This window comes from Trematomus bernacchii, unplaced genomic scaffold (genome assembly GCF_902827165.1).
Source record: "Trematomus bernacchii unplaced genomic scaffold, fTreBer1.1, whole genome shotgun sequence".
Taxonomy (NCBI): domain Eukaryota; kingdom Metazoa; phylum Chordata; class Actinopteri; order Perciformes; family Nototheniidae; genus Trematomus; species Trematomus bernacchii.
In genome coordinates, this window is record NW_022987705.1 from 439,296 (window position 1) to 458,844 (window position 19,549).

At 45.9% G+C, this 19,549-nt stretch overlaps 1 protein-coding gene across 1 annotated transcript; it reads left to right on the top strand.

Annotated features, from left to right (window-relative positions):
* The first annotated feature begins 53 nt into the window (after window positions 1–53).
* On the top strand, window positions 54–18,677 carry tmprss15 (transmembrane serine protease 15). The gene is given in 30 exon segments (XM_034140468.1): window positions 54–77; window positions 193–308; window positions 970–1,094; window positions 1,233–1,300; window positions 1,373–1,515; window positions 2,568–2,618; window positions 2,693–2,812; window positions 2,970–3,060; window positions 3,178–3,287; window positions 3,403–3,543; window positions 4,717–4,825; window positions 4,827–4,867; window positions 5,752–5,857; window positions 6,115–6,259; window positions 6,323–6,464; window positions 7,330–7,419; window positions 7,502–7,627; window positions 10,419–10,562; window positions 10,643–10,753; window positions 11,163–11,277; window positions 12,210–12,302; window positions 12,434–12,483; window positions 12,559–12,627; window positions 12,696–12,766; window positions 12,768–12,841; window positions 15,677–15,852; window positions 16,068–16,160; window positions 16,952–17,085; window positions 17,165–17,219; window positions 18,479–18,677. Coding segments are annotated over 29 exon segments (3,012 nt in total). The 5' UTR covers window positions 54–77; window positions 193–199; the 3' UTR covers window positions 18,589–18,677.
* Window positions 18,678–19,549: the final 872 nt, after the last annotated feature.

Sequence of the window (19,549 nt, forward strand, 5' to 3'; positions counted from 1 at the left end):
TGATGAATGACTTTATGGTGATTAGTTTATGGCTGCTCGTCGGCTCAGAGCAGCAGCAGGTGAGCTCTCTGACACAGGTACATGTATACCATAATAATCAATCTTTTCATACTGAACAGACTTTGAAAGACTCTGACTGATGTGTTGATATAGTTGATATATATAAATATATATATATATATGTATATGCAGAGTGAGGATGAAGCGCTTCTCTTCTCTGGAGGTCCTCCTCTCCGTCCTCTGTTCTCTTCTCCTGCTCTGCTGCCTCGCTCTCATCGTCCTCAGCTGGATCCGCCTGGAGCCTTCAGGTACCGCAGGAGATCTGAGAACTATTTACACTGCTTCATCGACACTGCTTCATCGACACTGCTTCATCTACACTGCTTCATTTACACTGCTTCATCTACACTGCTTCATTTACACTGCTTCATCTACACTGCTTCATCTACATTGCTTCATCTACACTGCTTCATTTACACTGCTTCATCTACACTGCTTCATCTACACTGCTTCATCTACACTGCTTCATTTACACTGCTTCATCTACACTGCTTCATTTACACTGCTTCATCTACACTGCTTCATTTACACTGCTTCATCTACACTGCTTCATCTACATTGCTTCATCTACACTGCTTCATTTACACTGCTTCATCTACACTGCTTCATCTACATTGCTTCATCTACACTGCTTCATCTACACTGCTTCATCTACACTGCTTCATTTACACTGCTTCATCTACACTGCTTCATTTACACTGCTTCATCTACACTGCTTCATCTACACTGCTTCATCTACACTGCTTCATTTACACTGCTTCATCTACACTGCTTCATTTACACTGCTTCATCTACACTGCTTCATGTACACTGCTTCATCTACACTGCTTCATCTACACTGGTTTAATGAAGTGGTCTCATTTAAACTGGTTAATGCTAACATGGTGATGTGTGGCTGGTTGTGCCGAGGTGCCGTTGAGCCCACAGAGCTGAGCGGCCGCATGCTGATCACAGAGGGAGCGTTTTATTCTGAAGAGCTGAAGAACTCCAGCAGTCTGCGGTTCAAATCCCTGGCCTACGACGTCGGACACCTGGTGAGATCAGAGGCTTTTATTGTGAAATATCAGGAAGCTTTATCATCACTCCCACATGATGAGCTTTTATTGTGAAGGACAGAAGGGAAAGAGTCAGGTAAGAATGATGTCACAGTCTGCCCTCTGATTGGTCGACAGGTGTCGGAGGCGTTTGGTCACAGCGAGCTCAAACAGCACTTCCTGTCCTGCCAGGTGAACTCCTTCAGGTGAGTGAACGGTTACCATGGAGACAGGTTCAGGTACCTGTCGATCAGCTGACCTCTGATCTGTGTCCTCAGTCAGGGCAGCGTGACTGTGACCTTTGACCTCTGGTTCAATCAGCTGGTCAACCTGAAGGAGGCAGAGCAGCAGCTGGGGGTGGGGCTTCAGGAGGCCGGAGGCACGGGATTGGTCATCGACCGAAACAGCATCCAGATCACAGGTGAGGTCAGAGAGAGGTCGAATCCTTACCTGTGATCTAATTTAAGCTCTGATTTAAACACTGATTTAAACTCTCATTTAAATCTAATTTAAACTCTGATTTAAACTCTGATTTAAACTCTAATTTAAACTCTGATTTAAACTCTGATTTAACCTTTGATTTAAACTCTGATTTAAGCTCTAATTTAAACTCTAATTTAAACTCTGATTTAAATTCAGATTTAAACTCTAATTTAAACTCTGATTTAAACTCTAATTTAAACTTTGATTTAAACTCTGATTTAAACTCTGATTTAAGCTCTAATTTAAACTCTGATTTAAACTCTAATTTAAATCTAATTTAAACTCTCATTTAAACACTGATTTAAACTCTAATTTAAACTCTGATTTAAACTCTGATTTAAACACTGATTTAAACTCTGATTTAAGCTCTAATTTAAACTCTGATTTAAACTCTGATTTAAACTCTAATTTAAATCTAATTTAAATCTAATTTAAATCTAATTCAAACTCTGATTTAAATACTGATTTAAACTCTGATTTAAATACTGATTTAAATACTGATTTAAACTCTAATTTAAATCTAATTTAAACTCTCATTTAAACACTGATTTAAACTCTAATTTAAACTCTGATTTAAACTCTGATTTAAACACTGATTTAAACTCTAATTTAAACTTTGATTTAAACTCTGATTTAAACACTGATTTAAACTCTAATTTAAACTCTAATTTAAACTCTAATTTAAATCTAATTTAAATCTAATTTAAATCTAATTCAAACTCTGATTTAAATACTGATTTAAACTCTGATTTAAATACTGATTTAAATACTGATTTAAACTCTGATTTAAGCTCTGATTTAAACTCTGATTTAAACTCTGATTTAACCTTTGATTTAAACTCTGATTTAAGCTCTAATTTAAACTCTGATTTAAGCTCTGATTTAAACTCTGATTTAAACTCTGATTTAAACTCTGATTTAAACTCTAATTTAAACTCTGATTTAAACTCTAATTTAAACTCTAATTTAAACTCTCATTTGTTCCTGCAGGGAAACAGGAAGTAACAACGGCTGCTCCGACAGGTGTCTCACCTACAGCAGGTGAGGGGGAGTCAGGTGAGGGGGGGGTCTGATAGTAACTTCCTGTCTGATAGTAACTTCCTGTCTGTCCTCAGAAGCGTGTCCTCCCCAGCAGACGTCCTGTGCTGATCCGTCTCTCTGCGTCCTGATTGGTCAGCTCTGTGACGGACAGCGGGACTGTCCCGACGGCTCGGACGAAGACGCTGCCCGCTGTGGTGAGGAGTCACATGACACCTGTCAGAGTCACGTGACACCTGAGAGGAGTCACATGACACCTGTCAGAGTCACGTGACACCTGAGAGGAGTCACATGACAACAGGTGAGCCTCACTGTTAGCTTCATCACTGAGACAGCATGTCCTTGTCTCCGTAGCGACGGCATGTGACGGACAGTTCATCCTGAGTGATCCGAGTGGCTCGTTCAGTTCAGAAAAAAGCAGCAGATTCTGTCGCTGGATCATCAGGTATTTCCATCAATAACATCACACTGTGGGGACAAACTGCCCTCTGTCTCTGACGGGTATCCTTCCTTTGTCCTCTGTCTCTGTCCTCTGTCCTTTGTCTCTGTCCTCTGTCCTCAGGCTGGACCGAGGACTCTCTGTTCAGATTAACTTCCTGAGGTTTGACACGCAGGAGAACGTGGAACGACTGAAACTCTACGAGGGGGTCGGAGAGGACAGACATCTGAGAGGTGGACACGCACGCACGCACGCACGCACGCACGCACGCACGCACGCACGCACGCACGCACGCACGCACGCACGCACGCACACACACAGTGACTCACTCTTCTCTCTGATTGGCAGCTGAGCTCTCAGGCTCCGCCCACCCAGGGACAGTGTGGCTGCTCAGCGACCAATCAACGGTGGAGTTCATCTCTGATGACGCCAACAACCTGTCAGGGTTCAACGCCACCTACAGCGCGGCCAACACCTCCACGCTCTCCAGTAACACACACACAAACACACACACACACACACACACACACACACACACACACACACACACACACACACACACACACACACACACACACACACACACACACACACACACACACACCACACACACACACACACACACACACACACACACACACACACACACACACACACACACACACACACACACACACACACACACACACACAGTGACTCACACACAGTGACTCACACACTAGGGGTGCAACAACTAATCGACTTAATCGATTAAAATCGATGACCAAATTAGTTGCCAACTAATTCAGTCGTTGATTCGTTGGTGACATCATCACGTGTGTTTTACGCGCCGTTAAGCTCCAACGTTATCGATCTGGAGAAGCGCTCCGAGGTGTGGTTAAACTTTACCCGTCTCGATGTGGACAGTGCTCGTTACCAAAAGTGCAATAAGAGTTTAGCATGTGAGGGCGGTAACACGAGCAATCTGTCTAAACATTTTGCAAAAGTGCACCACATTCAGACGGAGAAATGCACCGGGTTCGACTGTCTCTCTAGTAGCTCTGTAGCCCCATCCACGAGTAACTTTTCCACGTCAACAACAAAAAAAATGATACAAACATGGGTTAATGATTCGAGGTAACTGAGTTATTTATTTTGTTAAAGTTTCAGCTATTCTGTTTACAGTTCTGTCATTACATTATTTAATACGATTTGTTAAAACATTGTTGTTTCTTTTGATGTGAAATATTATTTATTTAATAAAAAAAAAAGCAATGTTAATTTTGTTCACAATTTGTTAAGTTAATTTAATAATATATGTATTTTTGAATCAAGTATTAACCTTTATTGTCTTCATTGTTAGTTTCCACATGCCTAAAACAACCTCAAGCTAAATCTAAAAGTTGATGGCTAAATAAGAGCGATTGAGAAATTGTGCAAGGCATAATAGTCCGAATGGTCGATTAATCGTTTCATTAATCGATAGATTAATCAATTATCAAATTAGTCGTTTGTTGCAGCCCTATCACACACACACACACATACACACAAACACAAAATTGTTCTCAGAATTTACTTTTGTCAGGGCTTTTTTAACACAAACACAGCTTTTTTACTGTTCCTGACTTTGTGTGTGTGTGTGTGTGTACGTGTGCGCGTGTGCGTGCGTGTGTGTGTGTGCAGACCAGCAGAAGCTGACCTGTTCCTTTGAGCAGGGCATGTGTTTCTGGAGGCAGGATGATGCAGATGATGGAGACTGGTATCGAACCAGCGGCTCAACGTTCCCCCCCCCTCAGCGGCCCGAGTGCCGACCACACACTGGGAAACAGCTCCGGTTGGTATTATTATTAGTGTTATTATTATCATTCTGTGTGGCTGGCGAAGCAGAAAACTGCCTTTGACTGAAATCCATTCTAACAGAGCTCAACAACACCCCACTTTGACCCCATACAGATTCTGCATACTTTAACACTATAACCACTAGGGGTCGCTTTATACCTAAAACCGCCAACGGGTAAAATGTACCCGCTATTAGAATACATTGATTTTCAAGGTACAATGTTCTTTTATTTATCATACTAGAACACAGGGTTAAGAGTGAGTTTTGATATATCTATCTATCTATCTATCTATCTATCAATCTATCTCTCTAGGAACCGCAGGAAACAACAGGCGTTGCTATAGCAACACGTCATGTTTATGTTTTCACGGGAGATCAATAGCGCGAAAATCACTGCATTTTCTATAAGGTAAATATTACCAGCTGGCGCTGATGGGTATAAATGGCTAGTGTTAACGTAGAACAGAAATTACAAGTTTAAAAATCTGAAGAGTTTTTTTCCAACTATTGCTCGGCTGGCCACAATTTTCACTCTTCATACATCATTTGGTGATCATAATGTAGGGAAATGTGTCACGGCCGCACCGATATGCTAACATTACCCCCGCTCAGTTTGTGTTTACAGAGAGATCGAAATGATGTTTCCAGCAATCCCGAACATACAATTATACAATATACAGATATGTATACAAATATGTATAAAATATGTATATCCTATACACACAATCAACAGACACATTTACACATAGGCACAGATTAAGATAAAAAACACAGTCAACATTTCTCGGAATTTTCTAGTTATTGTTATTATTATTTTTTTATTATTATTATTATTATTATTATACTGTACTTTATTGTTGTTCTTGTTTGTTTGACAGGTTTCTACATCGTCACCCCTCGGAGTCCCGGCCAATGGCTGAAGAGCTTCAGGATCCAAAGCCTCCCTCTGAGCCCGCACCCCGAAGCCATGTGTCTGAGCTTCTGGTAAACAAACAACAACAAACAAAAACATGTACACTTGTAAACATGTAAACAACAGAACTGTAAACATGTAAACAACAGGACTGTAAACATGTAAACAACATGACTGTAAACATGTAATCAACAGGAATGTAAATATGTAATCAACAGGAATGTGAAAGTAAACAACAGGACTGTAAACATGCAGACAACATGACTGTAAACATGTAATCAACAGGCATGTAAACATGCAAACAACAGGACTGTAAACATGTAAACAGGTACCACATGTTTGGCGAGGAGGTGCACCGTCTCCAGGTGTTTCTGGAGGACTCGGCCGTTACCGTGGTGTTCCAGAGAGACGGTAACTATGGCGACAACTGGAACTACGGCCAGGTGACGCTGCACCTGACGACGGAGACCAAGGTCAGTGACATCACACAGGAAGTGACATCACACAGGCAGTCAGCTGACCTCTGACCTCTGCAGGTGGTGTTCGAGGCGCTGAAGGAGGCCGGCATGAGGAACGACATCGCTCTGGATGACATCGCACTGACCCCTGAGCCCTGTGGCCCCGCACCCCCTGAACCAACCAATGTCCCGCCTCCAACAACCACGGCCCCGATACCAGGTAAGAACAAGGCCCAGCCCCCTTTACCAGGTTAGAACAAGCCCCCGCCCCCTTTACCAAGCTAGAACAAGGCCACGCCCCCTTTACCATGTTAGAACAAGGCCATGCCCCCTTTACCAGTTTAGAACAAGCCCCTGCCCCCTTTACCATGTTAGAACAAGCCCCTGCCCCCTTTACCAGGTTAGAACAAGGCCCTGCCCCCTTTACCATGTTAGAACAAGCCCCTGCCCCCTTTACCAGACGAGAACAAGGCCCTGCCCCCTTTACCAGGCGAGAACAAAGCCCTGCCCCCTTTACCAGGCGAGAACAAGCCCCTGCCCCCTTTACCAGACGAGAACAAGGCCCTGCCCCCTTTACCAGGCGAGAACAAGGCCCTGCCCCCTTTACCAGGCGAGAACAAGGCCCTGCCCCCTTTACCAGGCGAGAACAAAGCCCTGCCCCCTTTACCAGGCGAGAACAAGGCCCTGCCCCCTTTACCAAGCTAGAACAATGCCCTGGCCCATTTACCAGGCGAGAACAAGGCCCTGCCCCCTTTACCAGGTTAGAACAAGGCCATGTCCCCTTTACCATGTTAGAACATGCCCACGCCCCTTTGCCTTGTTAGAACATGTCCACGCCCCTTTTACCAGGTTATAACAAAGCCACGCCCCCTTTACCAGGTTAGACCAAGGCCACGCCCCCTATACCATGTTAGAGCAAGGCCACGCCCCTTTGCCTTGTTAGAACATGTCCACGCCCCTTTTACCATGTTATAACAAGGTCACTCCCCCTTTTACCAGGTTAGATCAAGGCCACGCCCCCTTTACCAGGTTAGATCAAGGCCACCAATGTTCTCTGACTCCACCCCTCTGCTCTGACTGGTCAGTTGACTGCGGAGGACCCTTTGATCTCTGGGAGCCGAACTCCACCTTCAGCTCTCCAAATTACCCACAATCCTACGGGAACAAGGCTCAGTGTGAGTACAGCTCTTGATGTTTATTTACCCACGATGCCTTGCTGCAGGCCTTTGATTGTTATTTACCCATGATGCCTTGCAGGCCAGTGGACGCTGCACGCCGCTGTCGGTCGGAACCTAGCACTTCACTTCCTGGACTTTGACGTGGAGGCGGGGTTTGATGTGGTGGAGGTGCGGGAGGGGGCGGGGCTTAACTCCACCTTACTGGGTGAGGATGTGTTTTACCCAGCATGCTTTGCAGCTCTCACCTGTGTCTCACCTGTCTCACCTGTGTCTCACCTGGGTCTCACCTGGGTCTCACCTGGGTCTAGCAGGGGTGGGCAAACTTTTTGGCTCGGGGGCCACTATGAGTTTTAAAATTTGACTGATGGGCCGGGCCAGTAGCAGATCGGTGAAAAAATATTTAGCTGCCCACTCAACGACAAAATAGATCGACTTTTCTTTTCTTTGGTCCACTCATTGTTACAGATGCAGGTTCAAAGGTGAATTAGGTTCAAAGGTGAGTTATTGCGTCATTGCGTCATCGTTTGCGTCATGACGTAACCGTTTACGTGCCTTCTTATGACCCACACGGCGTTTTACGTCACCGATTTTCTCCACAACACCGCTCACAACAACATCAATAGAGGACTGCGTCGGGTAGTTGTATTATATATATACAGTGTTTCCCACAGATCTGAAATATAGTGCTGTGGGGGGGTGCTGGTAGCTGGGGGGGGGGGGGGCGGTTTGAGGTGACGTGCCTTTGTGACGTGCAACAACAGGTACAGGTAGGGCCCATAGTGATAGCCCTATAGTTAACATCTACTACCCACAAATAAACATATGGACATGGTTTACTATTTTAAACAAAAGGCAAATGTATTTAGGAACCTATCCATGTGATTTTAAGTGGGGGTGGACCTCAAATCTTCTAGGGGGGTCCGGGGGCATGCTCCCCCGGTAAGATTTTTTTATGATCTGTATGACAGTGGCCATGTCAGCAGGCCACATCATGCAGACAGCCAGTCACCCTGTGTGAGGCAGACCCACATCATGTAGACAGCCAGTCACCCTGTGTGAGGCAGGCCACTTAACAGGCCAGGCCATCGGGAAACCCTCCGGTCCTCCCGATGGCCAGTCCGGGACTGAGTACAGGAGGCGTAGAGCGAGGGATCATTGTCCACAAGTTAATCGATCGCAGATGGCGTCGTGGTCGAGGACGAAAAAAAAACTAAATGAGTCGCGAAATATAATTGGGCGGCCGTTAATATACCTGGGCGGCCCGCCCACGTATAGTCTATGTGTGGGAAACTCTGATATATATATGTATTGATTCCATCCGATATGCAATAATACAAAACAACAGGAAAACGTCTGCCCACATCATGTAGTCAGCCAGTCACCCTGTGTGAGGCAGGCCCACATCATGTAGTCAGCCAGTCACCCTGTGTGAGGCAGACCCACATCATGTAGTCAGCCAGTCACCCTGTGTGAGGCAGGCCCACATCATGTAGACAGCCAGTCACCCTGTATGAGGCAGGCCCACATCATGTAGACAGCCAGTCACCCTGTGTGAGGCAGGCCACATCATGTAGTCAGCCAGTCACCCTGTGTGAGGCAGACCCACATCATGTAGTCAGCCAGTCACCCTGTGTGAGGCAGGCCCACATCATGTAGACAGCCAGTCACCCTGTGTGAGGCAGGCCACATCATGTCGACAGCCAGTCACCCTGTGTGAGGCAGACCACATCATGTAGACAGCCAGTCACCCTGTGTGAGGCAGACCACATCATGTAGACAGCCAGTCACCCTGTGTGAGGCAGGCCACATCATGTAGACAGCCAGTCACCCTGTGTGAGGCAGACCCACATCATGTAGACAGCCAGTCACCCTGTGTGAGGCAGGCCCACATCATGTAGACAGCCAGTCACCCTGTGTGAGGCAGGCCACATCATGTAGACAGCCAGTCACCCTGTGTGAGGCAGACCCACATCATGTAGACAGCCAGTCACCCTGTGTGAGGCAGGCCCACATCATGTAGACAGCCAGTCACCCTGTGTGAGGCAGACCACATCATGTAGACAGCCAGTCACCCTGTGTGAGGCAGACCACATCATGTAGACAGCCAGTGTGAGGCAGACCACATCATGTAGACAGCCAGTCACCCTGTGTGAGGCAGACCACATCATGTAGACAGCCAGTCACCCTGTGTGAGGCAGGCCACTTAACAGGCCAGGCCATCGGGAAACCCTCCGGTCCTCCCGATGGCCAGTCCGGGACTGAGTACAGGAGGCGTAGAGCGAGGGATCATTGTCCACAAGTTAATCGATCGCAGATGGCGTCGTGGTCGAGGACGAAAAAAAAACTAAATGAGTCGCGAAATATACTTGGGCGGCCGTTAATATACCTGGGCGGCCCGCCCACGTATAGTCTATGTGTGGGAAACCCTGATATATATATGTATTGATTCCATCCGATATGCAATAATACAAAACAACAGGAAAACGTCTGCCTCTTCACAATGGTCAATAACAGTGAACGGATGGTCATTAAAGTAAGGTCAAATAAACAGAATCACACTAAGCCTGGTTAGTGTTGCCTGACTTTATAAAGTGTGTGGTCGCGTTCTAGTCACTTTGCTCAGCGCTACTGCTTGTTACAACTTGTATTCACCGTACTCGCCATGCACTGTTATTGCTCAGGTGAATCTCGACCCCCTCCAATGTAAGCGTGACGTATTTGGTTCTCAGATCTTGCCGGGTTGCCGAGTGGGGCCAGCTGAGAGAATAGACCAGACTCCAGCAAAGGTCAAATGTGTCTAGAGTGCGCCATCTAGTGGGATCAACTGAAATGCCGGGTATTGCAGGAAAAAGGCTAAATTAATGCGGTCTTTACTATAATTTGGACAATTTTGTACCAATATTCGGCGTGCCGGATTAAAAAGCCCAACGGGCCTTAGTTTGCCCATGCCTGTGTCTCACCTGTCTCACCTGTGTCTCACCTGTGTCTCTGAGCAGCCGTCCTCAGCGGCAGCACTGGCCCCGCCCACACGCTGTTGTCCACGGCCAATCAGATGACGGTGTGGTTCTATTCTGACGCCTCGGGACATGGGAGGGGCTTCAGAGCCAACTTCAGCTCCGGGGCCAACCTGGGGTCACCAGGTGAGGTCAAAGGTCACACAGGGTCAGAAGGTTTATTTATTATTGTTTATTATGTTAATTATTTTTCTGTTTACGATCAGCTGCGTGTGCTGAGGGTCAGTTTCAGTGTCGGACAGGAAGTTGTATCCATGGAAACGGTCAGTGTGACGGACAGGTGGACTGTCCGGACGCCTCCGACGAGTCCCACTGTGGTGAGACATCCACACCTGTCCACCTGTCTACCTATCTCACCTGTCCACCTGTCTACCTGTCCACCTGTCTACCTGTCTACCTGTCTACCTGTCTACCTGTCTACCTGTCTACCTGTCTACCTGTCTACCTGTCCACCTGTCTACCTGTCCATCTGTCTACCTGTCCATCTGTCTACCTGTCCACCTGTCTACCTGTCTACCTGTCTACCTGTCCACCTGTCTACCTGTCTACCTGTCTACCTGTCTACCTGTCCACCTGTCTACCTGTCCATCTGTCTACCTGTCCACCTGTCTACCTGTCTACCTGTCTACCTGTCCACCTGTCTACCTGTCTACCTGTCCCACACTGTGGGTGTGTGTGTGTATGTGTCTGTGTGTGTGTGAGTCTGTGTGTGTGTGTGTGTTGCAGTTGTCTACACGTCCTCTCGTCTCCAGTTCCAGCGTGTGTCCTCTCGTCTCACGGTGTGTTCTGACACCTGGAGTCCTCACCTGTCTGTGTTCACCTGTCAGTACCTGGGATACAGGTAACCCTCTGACCCTGAGGCATGATGGGATGCATTATAATTAGGGATGTCCCGATCACCTTTTTTTGCTCCCGATCCGATTCCGATCATTTGATTTTGACAATCTGCTGATACCGATTTTTTCCGATCCGATCTTTATGCAATGCATTAAGAGAAAAAAAAGGAGAAAAGCATTCAAGTTGTCCCTTAAACCCCACGTTCTCCACCACAGATAACGGCTGGTCATCCAACGCGATGAATTCAGGCTTGGCTGTTATTTTTTTGGCCTTTTCACTGTTCTGGGGCAGTTTCTCTTTCCTTTTTAAAAGTCTCTGAAAGTGTCGGTTGTTTCAGTGCCGTTACCTGAGTGGCCGCTGTGTACTCGTCGTGTTGTTGTTGGTGTTTGTTTCTCAGGTGGCGTATTAGATTGGTCGTGTTGAACGTAGCTCTGTTCTTTCCACCACGCGGAACCTCCGCCTTGCAAACATTGCATCTGGCTGTTACACTGCCTTTGCTTTCAATTTTATAATACTTCCAAACTCCTGACATTTTCTCTGTCCCGACTCCCGAGTCACCAGCTGAACGTAGCCTCTCGTTAGCTTACTGCTACTATTAGACACTGCGCCCTGCCCACTCTGTTGCCAGATTTGAGAGAAATAAGCAACCAGGTCTATGAAAACAAGCCCAAAAGAAGCAACACATACATGATGTTGTGTAATTTTAAACCAAAACTAAGGCCTCAGGATGACTTTAAGACGTGAACATGGTCATTTTTGTTTTGTAACATTAAATAAAATAATAAAAATATTTTATAAAAAAAAAAAAAAAAAAGATTCCCGATCCCCGATTTTTTGAAAATCACGTGATCGGCTCCGATCCCCGATCACGTGATCGGATCGGGACATCTCTAATTATAATGAGTATAAAGGTGAGCTCAGGTGTTCTCTCTGCAGGTGGGGAGGGGCTCAGCTGCTGCCAGCCCGGGCCGAGGACTCACCTTTCACCTGGATCAGCTGGACCAATGGGACGCTGACGCTCAGAGAGACGTACGACACACCTGCAGATTCAACATTTAAACATTTAGAATATGAGGTCATGTTTCTGTGTGTTTGGAGACACCTGCAGATTCAACATTTAGTAAATGAAAGATATTGTTGTGTTTCTGTGTGTTGGACAGAGACACCTGCAGCAGACAGGAAGTGGTTTCTCTGAACTGTGACAACCAGCGTGAGCACCTGTCCGCCTGCACCTTCAAACACTTTAAGGTAAAACAAAGGATTAAATATACTGTCTGTGTTTCAGCGTGTGGAGTTCGACAGGTGACTAAGACCAGCGACAAGGACCAATCAGAAGAGAGGACAGCTGACCCCGGTAACCTGTCCATCTGATCTCTGACCACTTTATTCCCCGACCTGCTCTGATGTATATTTATTTTCCAGGTGAGGTCAGGGTGGTGGGCGGGGCTAATGCGGCGAAGGGGGCGTGGCCTTGGATTGTCTCTCTGCATTGGGGGGGGGCGTCACGTGTGTGGAGCCTCTGTGATTGGTCCAGACTGGCTGCTGACCGCGGCTCACTGTGTGTTCGGGTGAGAACAACAACAAACAACACCTGCCCATTAACAATAACAAACAACACCTGCACATAAACAATAACAAACAACACCAGAGCACAAAGAAATCTCGCTAAGCGGTCCTACGACGCTGGTTATCAACTCGGTAAATCAACCCAGGGTTTCTCTGTCCGGCTGACGCTTGTCCATGTTTGTGATTGGTCAAATGTTGCTAACCCCGCCCCTTTCACGTGAACACGCTCTCAGCCGGACAGAGAAACCCTGGTTGATTTACCGAGTTGATAACCAGCGTCGTAGGACCGCTTAGCGAGATCTCTTTGTGCGGCTTTCACACCAGCGCTTTTCCCTTTCTAGCTCCTAGCTAGAGCTTTTCTGGTTCAGCTCCGGTTTCCCTTTTCTGCTCCCGCTCTGTTCACACCGCCCAGAGCTGCCGCTGCTGCGTCATGACGTCACCGTTTACATCGCTGATTTTCTCCCCAACGGAGCTCACAACAACAACGGGGGACTGCGTCGGGTCGATGATCGTGTTGCTTTTAATCATACGAAGCCAGATTAAATTAAATAACGACTTCTCCAACCTTATACTTTTCTCCAGAGTGCCGTGGTTCATTGTTTATTAATGTGTTTCAGCTGCATTTACCGACCGCTGCAGTGCTGCTGCTCTTCCACGGGAGTTTATTCTCCCGTTAGCTCCGGGTTAGCTCACACGGCTCTAAAGTATTCACTGTCTGACTGTCACACAAGCAGCTGATACATATCCCCAGTTCCCCTTAAGTGAATGTGTGTCAGTCTGAATTGACGCTGTTTGGCATCACAACGCTGTTATGAAAGTTTCTCTGGTATAACATGGGTTATGTTAGCATAGCAACCGAAGCTAAACTGACTACTTGCTAAGCCGTTTTCTACAGGCACTTTTTACCGGCGTATTTTTCATTATGATTCTACTTGTGATAGTCGGACATGACAACCTGTGCAGCCCATGTATTGATTCCATCCGATAGCTGCTATAATAACAAACAAAACGTCTGCCTGCTCTCCACAATGATCAATAACAGCGAACGGATGGTCAAAGTAAGGTACAAATAAACAGAATCACACGAAGCCTGGTTAGTGTTGCCTGACTTTATAAAGTGTGTTTTTTTATAAGTGTGTGGTTGCCTTCTAGTCACTTTGCTCAGCGCTACTGCTTGTAGGCAGGCATGACGAGACTCTTCAGTCGACCCATGTTCAGGGGAGGTGGGTTTAGTTTCCTGCACGCCTCCACGTAAGAGAGACGTAAGCGACGCCGCCTCTTAGCTCCGAAGCTCTTGCTTCAAGACCAACAATTTTTTGGAGCTGGAAGTGAACCGCATTCCGGAGCTATGAGGCGGGGCCGAAAAAATTGTACTTTTCAGGCTCCAGCTCCGAGCCGGCGCTGAAAACGCGTTGGTGTGAAGGGGCATTAAAACATATCCAGGTTAGGTTGAACCGGCTTCGTAGTACAGGCCTCAGGATATGTTTGAGTTAGCCGGTTGGCCCAATCCAAAACATACGCGCTCTCGCTAAGCGGTCCTACAACGCTGGTTATCAAGTGGATCGCTCAAGCCAGCCGTGTCCTATCTAGTTAGGTGCGCATTCACATGAAAGGGGTGGTATTTGGAGCATTCGACCAATCACAAACATGGACAAGCGTACTGACAGCGCAGCGTCATACTTCCTGAATGAAAAGTGAACTTTAATATTAGTCAAATATGAAGAAGTTAAACTTTAAACATCCATGACTTAAACACTTTATCCAGGATCAAAGCCACATAGCTGCACCTGCAAGGTGAATACAGCTGGTAACAGAGAAAGTGTTTGAATGCGTACATTAACAGTTTTATGATATCACTGCCAGTCAAATGTAATTAAAGTCAGATCGTGTCTTAGACGGCTAAGACACGATCTGACTTTAATTACATTTGACTCGAGTGTTTAGTCAACTTAATGTGTTGCTTAAAATAATACTTCTGCATACAGTATGTGACACTGTGAGTGTTGCACGGCCAGATACGGCTCAGCTGACTCAGATAAGGAAATATATGATACATTATGATGTGATATGATATGAATGATAATGGGACACATCGTCGTCTGCACTCACAGTGCCGCGGACTGTACGTAATGTTACTCTGATCCGGTTACTTATGTTGTGGCAGATATTTAAGTAAGCTTTCTTAATGCTAATATTATAATAGTCAGATTGCTCTGAAGATGGGAGGGGATATTCTATTAATTTTCACGTTCACACAGTCAGTTGATTTTTGCCGGCCGTCTTTCCTGCAACGGCAGTTTTTCTGTATTTCCTCTATCCTGTAATATGACTTGATAGCTTTAAACTCCGCACACGGAGCTCTGATTGGTCACTGAGTTGATCTCTTAGCCTGCAACCTAACCTCCTCCCGAGGAGGTTAGCCGCTCAGCATAAGTTACCATGGAGATCTAGCCCGCTAAAAAGAGAACCAGCGTCGTAGGACCGGAAAGCCCGAGTTTTCCCTGAAGTCAGCCGGCTAAGCGAAAATCCGGCTTCGTAGTACAGGCCTCAGGTTAGCCGCTCAGCATAAGTTACCACGGAGATCTAGCCCGCTAAGAAGAGAACCAGCGTCGTAGGACCGGAAACCCAGAGTTTTCCCTGAAGTTAGCTCGCTAAGAGAAAATCCTGCTTCGTAGTACAGGCCTCAGAGCTCTGAACATAAACAATAACAAACAATAAAAACACCTCATCATAAACAATAAAAACAACAACTCGTCATAAACAATAAACAACAACACCTCGTCATAAACAATAACAACACCTCGTCATAAACAATAAACAACAACAACCCTCAACAGGAAGAACGTGCAGCTCGATGCCTGGTTAGCTGTCTTCGCTCTTCACGCTCAGAGCGACTCCAATGCGGCTCAGACCCGACGAGTTGATCGCATCGTCATCAACAGGAAGTACGACCGGCGGAGCAAAGAGGCCGACATCGCCATGATGCACCTGCAGGAGCCAATCAGCTTCAGCCGTCAGTGTGACACACACACACACACACACACACACACACACCACACACACACACACACACACACACACACCACACACACACACACACACACACACACACACACACACACACACACACACACACACACACACACACACACACACACACACACACACACACACACACTGATGATGATGATGGTGGTGATGATGATGATGAAGATGATGTGTCCTCAGGGTGGATCCAGCCGCTGTGTTTACCCTCTGAAGGCGAGGACGTCCCGACAGGAAATTGCTTCATCGCAGGCTGGGGTCGCGATGCTGAGCAGGGTCAGACACACACACACACACACACACACACACACACACACACACACACACACACACACACACACACACACACACACACACACACACACACACACACACACACACACACACACACACACACACACACACACACACACACACACACACACACACACACACACACACACACACACACACACACACACACACACACACACACACACTTTTGTAGAACCTTTTTTGTTTTTGGCCAAAACAGTCCTGACCAGTCGATGCAGGGACTCCACTGGACCTCTGACCTCTGGGATAGGGTGTCAGGTTCTCTCTCTCTCATCAGAGTCCTCTCTCTCTCATCAGAGTCCTCTCATTGTTCCTGCTTCCTACACAAAGTGTTCACTTGCCACACAGGTGCCATTGTAACGGGATAATGTTCTCCACCTGATCACCTGATCAGCTATCAGCTGTTATGGCTGATCGCTCAGCAGAAAAGCACTCTAATAAATGTAATGAATTATTATTATACAGATCGCAGTATAAATATATAAAGACTTGTATATAATGTATATTTATAAAACGGACAAGTCAAATCAAGCAATCTGATTGGTTCTTAGCCGTGATATACTGAGCGTATACCACGGGTAGAATTGTAGTTACTTTTCACAACGTCTGCATCTGAGAAAAACTGTATACAGTTGGGCTGAAAAGCAAACTGCTTGCTTCGCGTCGGGCCGAACCACGCCCCTTAGCTGTGATATAATGAGCATATACCACGGCCTGTCGTGAGCTATTGCTTAAATATATTTGTATTCCAGGCTCTCTCCCGGACGTCCTGCAGGAGGCGCTGCTGCCCCTCGTCCCCCCCCCTCAGTGTGAACAGCTGATCCCTGAATACACCATCTCTCCCAGCATGCTTTGCGCTGGGGGTGGGGGGGTCGACTCCTGCCAGGTACCAGGATATTGAGCTGACCCACAATGCTTTGCACTCAGCAGAATGTACCTGTAAACTCACCTGTACTCATTTGCAGGGAGATTCTGGAGGTCCTCTGATGTGTCTCAGGGACGAACGCTGGACTCTGATTGGTTAGTCTCACACACACATACCATGTATACATCACTTCAGGGGACATTACATTGACTTACATGCATTTCCTGGAGACTTATCCTAACCGTAACCATAACCAACACATGCCTAACCCTAACCCTAACCAACTCTTCACCCTCAGCAGTGGCGAGCCGTGAGCTTTATACCTAGGCCCTCTGACCCCCACCCCTTCCCTCGAAAAAAAGAAAAAAAAAGAGTTATTACGTCACAGCGTATACTTCAGCGGAATATCAAAACAACGGCCCAGGGTGCAAAACGCATCAATGACAGCGACCCTGTACCACACAAAACAACACCTGTGAACCCAATTTGTGTTCTTTCACATTGAAAATGATATTGCATTGTGTTTGTTACTTTCATTGCAGTTGTATGTCTTAAGTGTAATTTGGCATGCTTTTATTTTGAAGGCGAGTTCACGCTGTTGACAGGAAGTTGTTGTTGCTATGGAAACAAGAAAAGTTTCACAACGGGCGGAACTTGTCATAAAGTCCGCGATAATAAAACCCACCCATTTAGAGGGAAGATATGATTGGTCAATTGTACTGTCATTTGACATTACTCTCTCGTTCAGTTACTATAGCGACCCTCTGTGAATCGCAGAGAGGGCCAGACGAGCTTCTTTCATGTAACCCTTCACATTCAACAGAGACTGAACAGGCAGATTCGAAGGATTTATTTATTTGGAAATGTTATTTTATTAAATCAAGTTTTTTTTCGGTAAAACTAATGAAAAATATAACAAAAATAATATTAAAAAAATATATATTTTAAATTTTTTTTTTTTTTTTTAATGTTTTTAAATATTATTTTTTGGAATATCTTAGGCCCTCACAGAGGGCCTAGAGGGCCCTGACGGCTCGCCACTGAAATTAATGATTCCCCTTATGGGGACCTCCATTTTGTCCCCATAAGGGAGGCGAGTCCCCACACATGACTGTGTAAACAGATTTAGGTCCCCACAAGTATAGTAATGCTAGGCCACACACACACACACAAACACACACACAAACACACACACACACACACACACACACACACACACTAACTGAGCTCTGATTGGCCCTCAAGTGTGTAACTGAGCTCTGATTGGTCCTCAGGTGTGTTACTGAGCTCTGATTGGTCCTCAGGTGTGTAACTTAGCTCTGATTGGTCCTCAGGTGTGTAACTGAGCTCTCAGGTGTGTAACTGAGCTCTGATTGGTCCTCAGGTGTGTAACTGAGCTCTGATTGGTCCTCAGGTGTGACGTCCTTCGGGATTGGCTGTGGTCGCCCTCTGAAGCCAGGTGTTTACGCTCGAGTGTCGGCCTTCACTTCCTGGATCGCTCAGACCCGCAGATCCTCGCCCTGATTCTGTTCTTATTTGAATGATTAAATCTGCAGCCTGTGTGATCATCATGTTATCAATTCATTATAAATAAAGTTTATTTTAAAACCTTTACATAAGTTACTTAAATAAATGTTTTACACTCTGTTCTCCTGCTGGGAACGAACATCAATAATAATCTGTTTTATTACTAAATAAATATAAGACTGGGTCAGTCTGAGGGCAGTCTATTAACCCCTTAACACACCGATATTAACCCCTTAACACACCAATATTAACCCATTAACACACCGATATTAACCCCTTAACACACCGATATTAACCCCTTAAAACACCGATATTAACCCCTTAACACACCAATATTAACCCCATAATACACCGATATTAACCCCTCAATACACCGATATTAACCCCTCAATAGCTGAACTCCTCCAGCGCTACACCCCAACAAGAGCTTTAAGGTCTGCTGACCAGCTGCTGCTGATAGTGCCCAAGACCAGGCTCAAAACCCGATGGGCACCGAGCATTCGCAGCAGCTGGCCCTAGGCTCTGGAACACTCTGCCCCTCCATGTGAGGTCGGCCCAGACCCTAAGGGTTTTTAAATCTACTCTTAAAACACACTTCTTCTCCCTGGCCTTCTAGTCAGAGCGGAGCACGACTCCTGACTTTTCCCTGTGTTTTTTTTTTATATATCTGTTGTAATTTATTGTCTTTTATTGTGATTGTAGTAATGTGTTTTTATGATTGTAGCATTTATTACATGTACAGCACTTTGGCCCGACCAAAAATCGCTTTTAAATGTGCTTTATAAATAAACTTTGATTTGATCAATACACCGATATCAACCCCATAATACACCGATATTAACCCCTTAATACACCGATATTAACCCCATAATACACCGATATTAACCCCATAATACACAGATATTAACGACTCAATACACCGATATTAACCCCATAATACACCGATATTAACCCCATA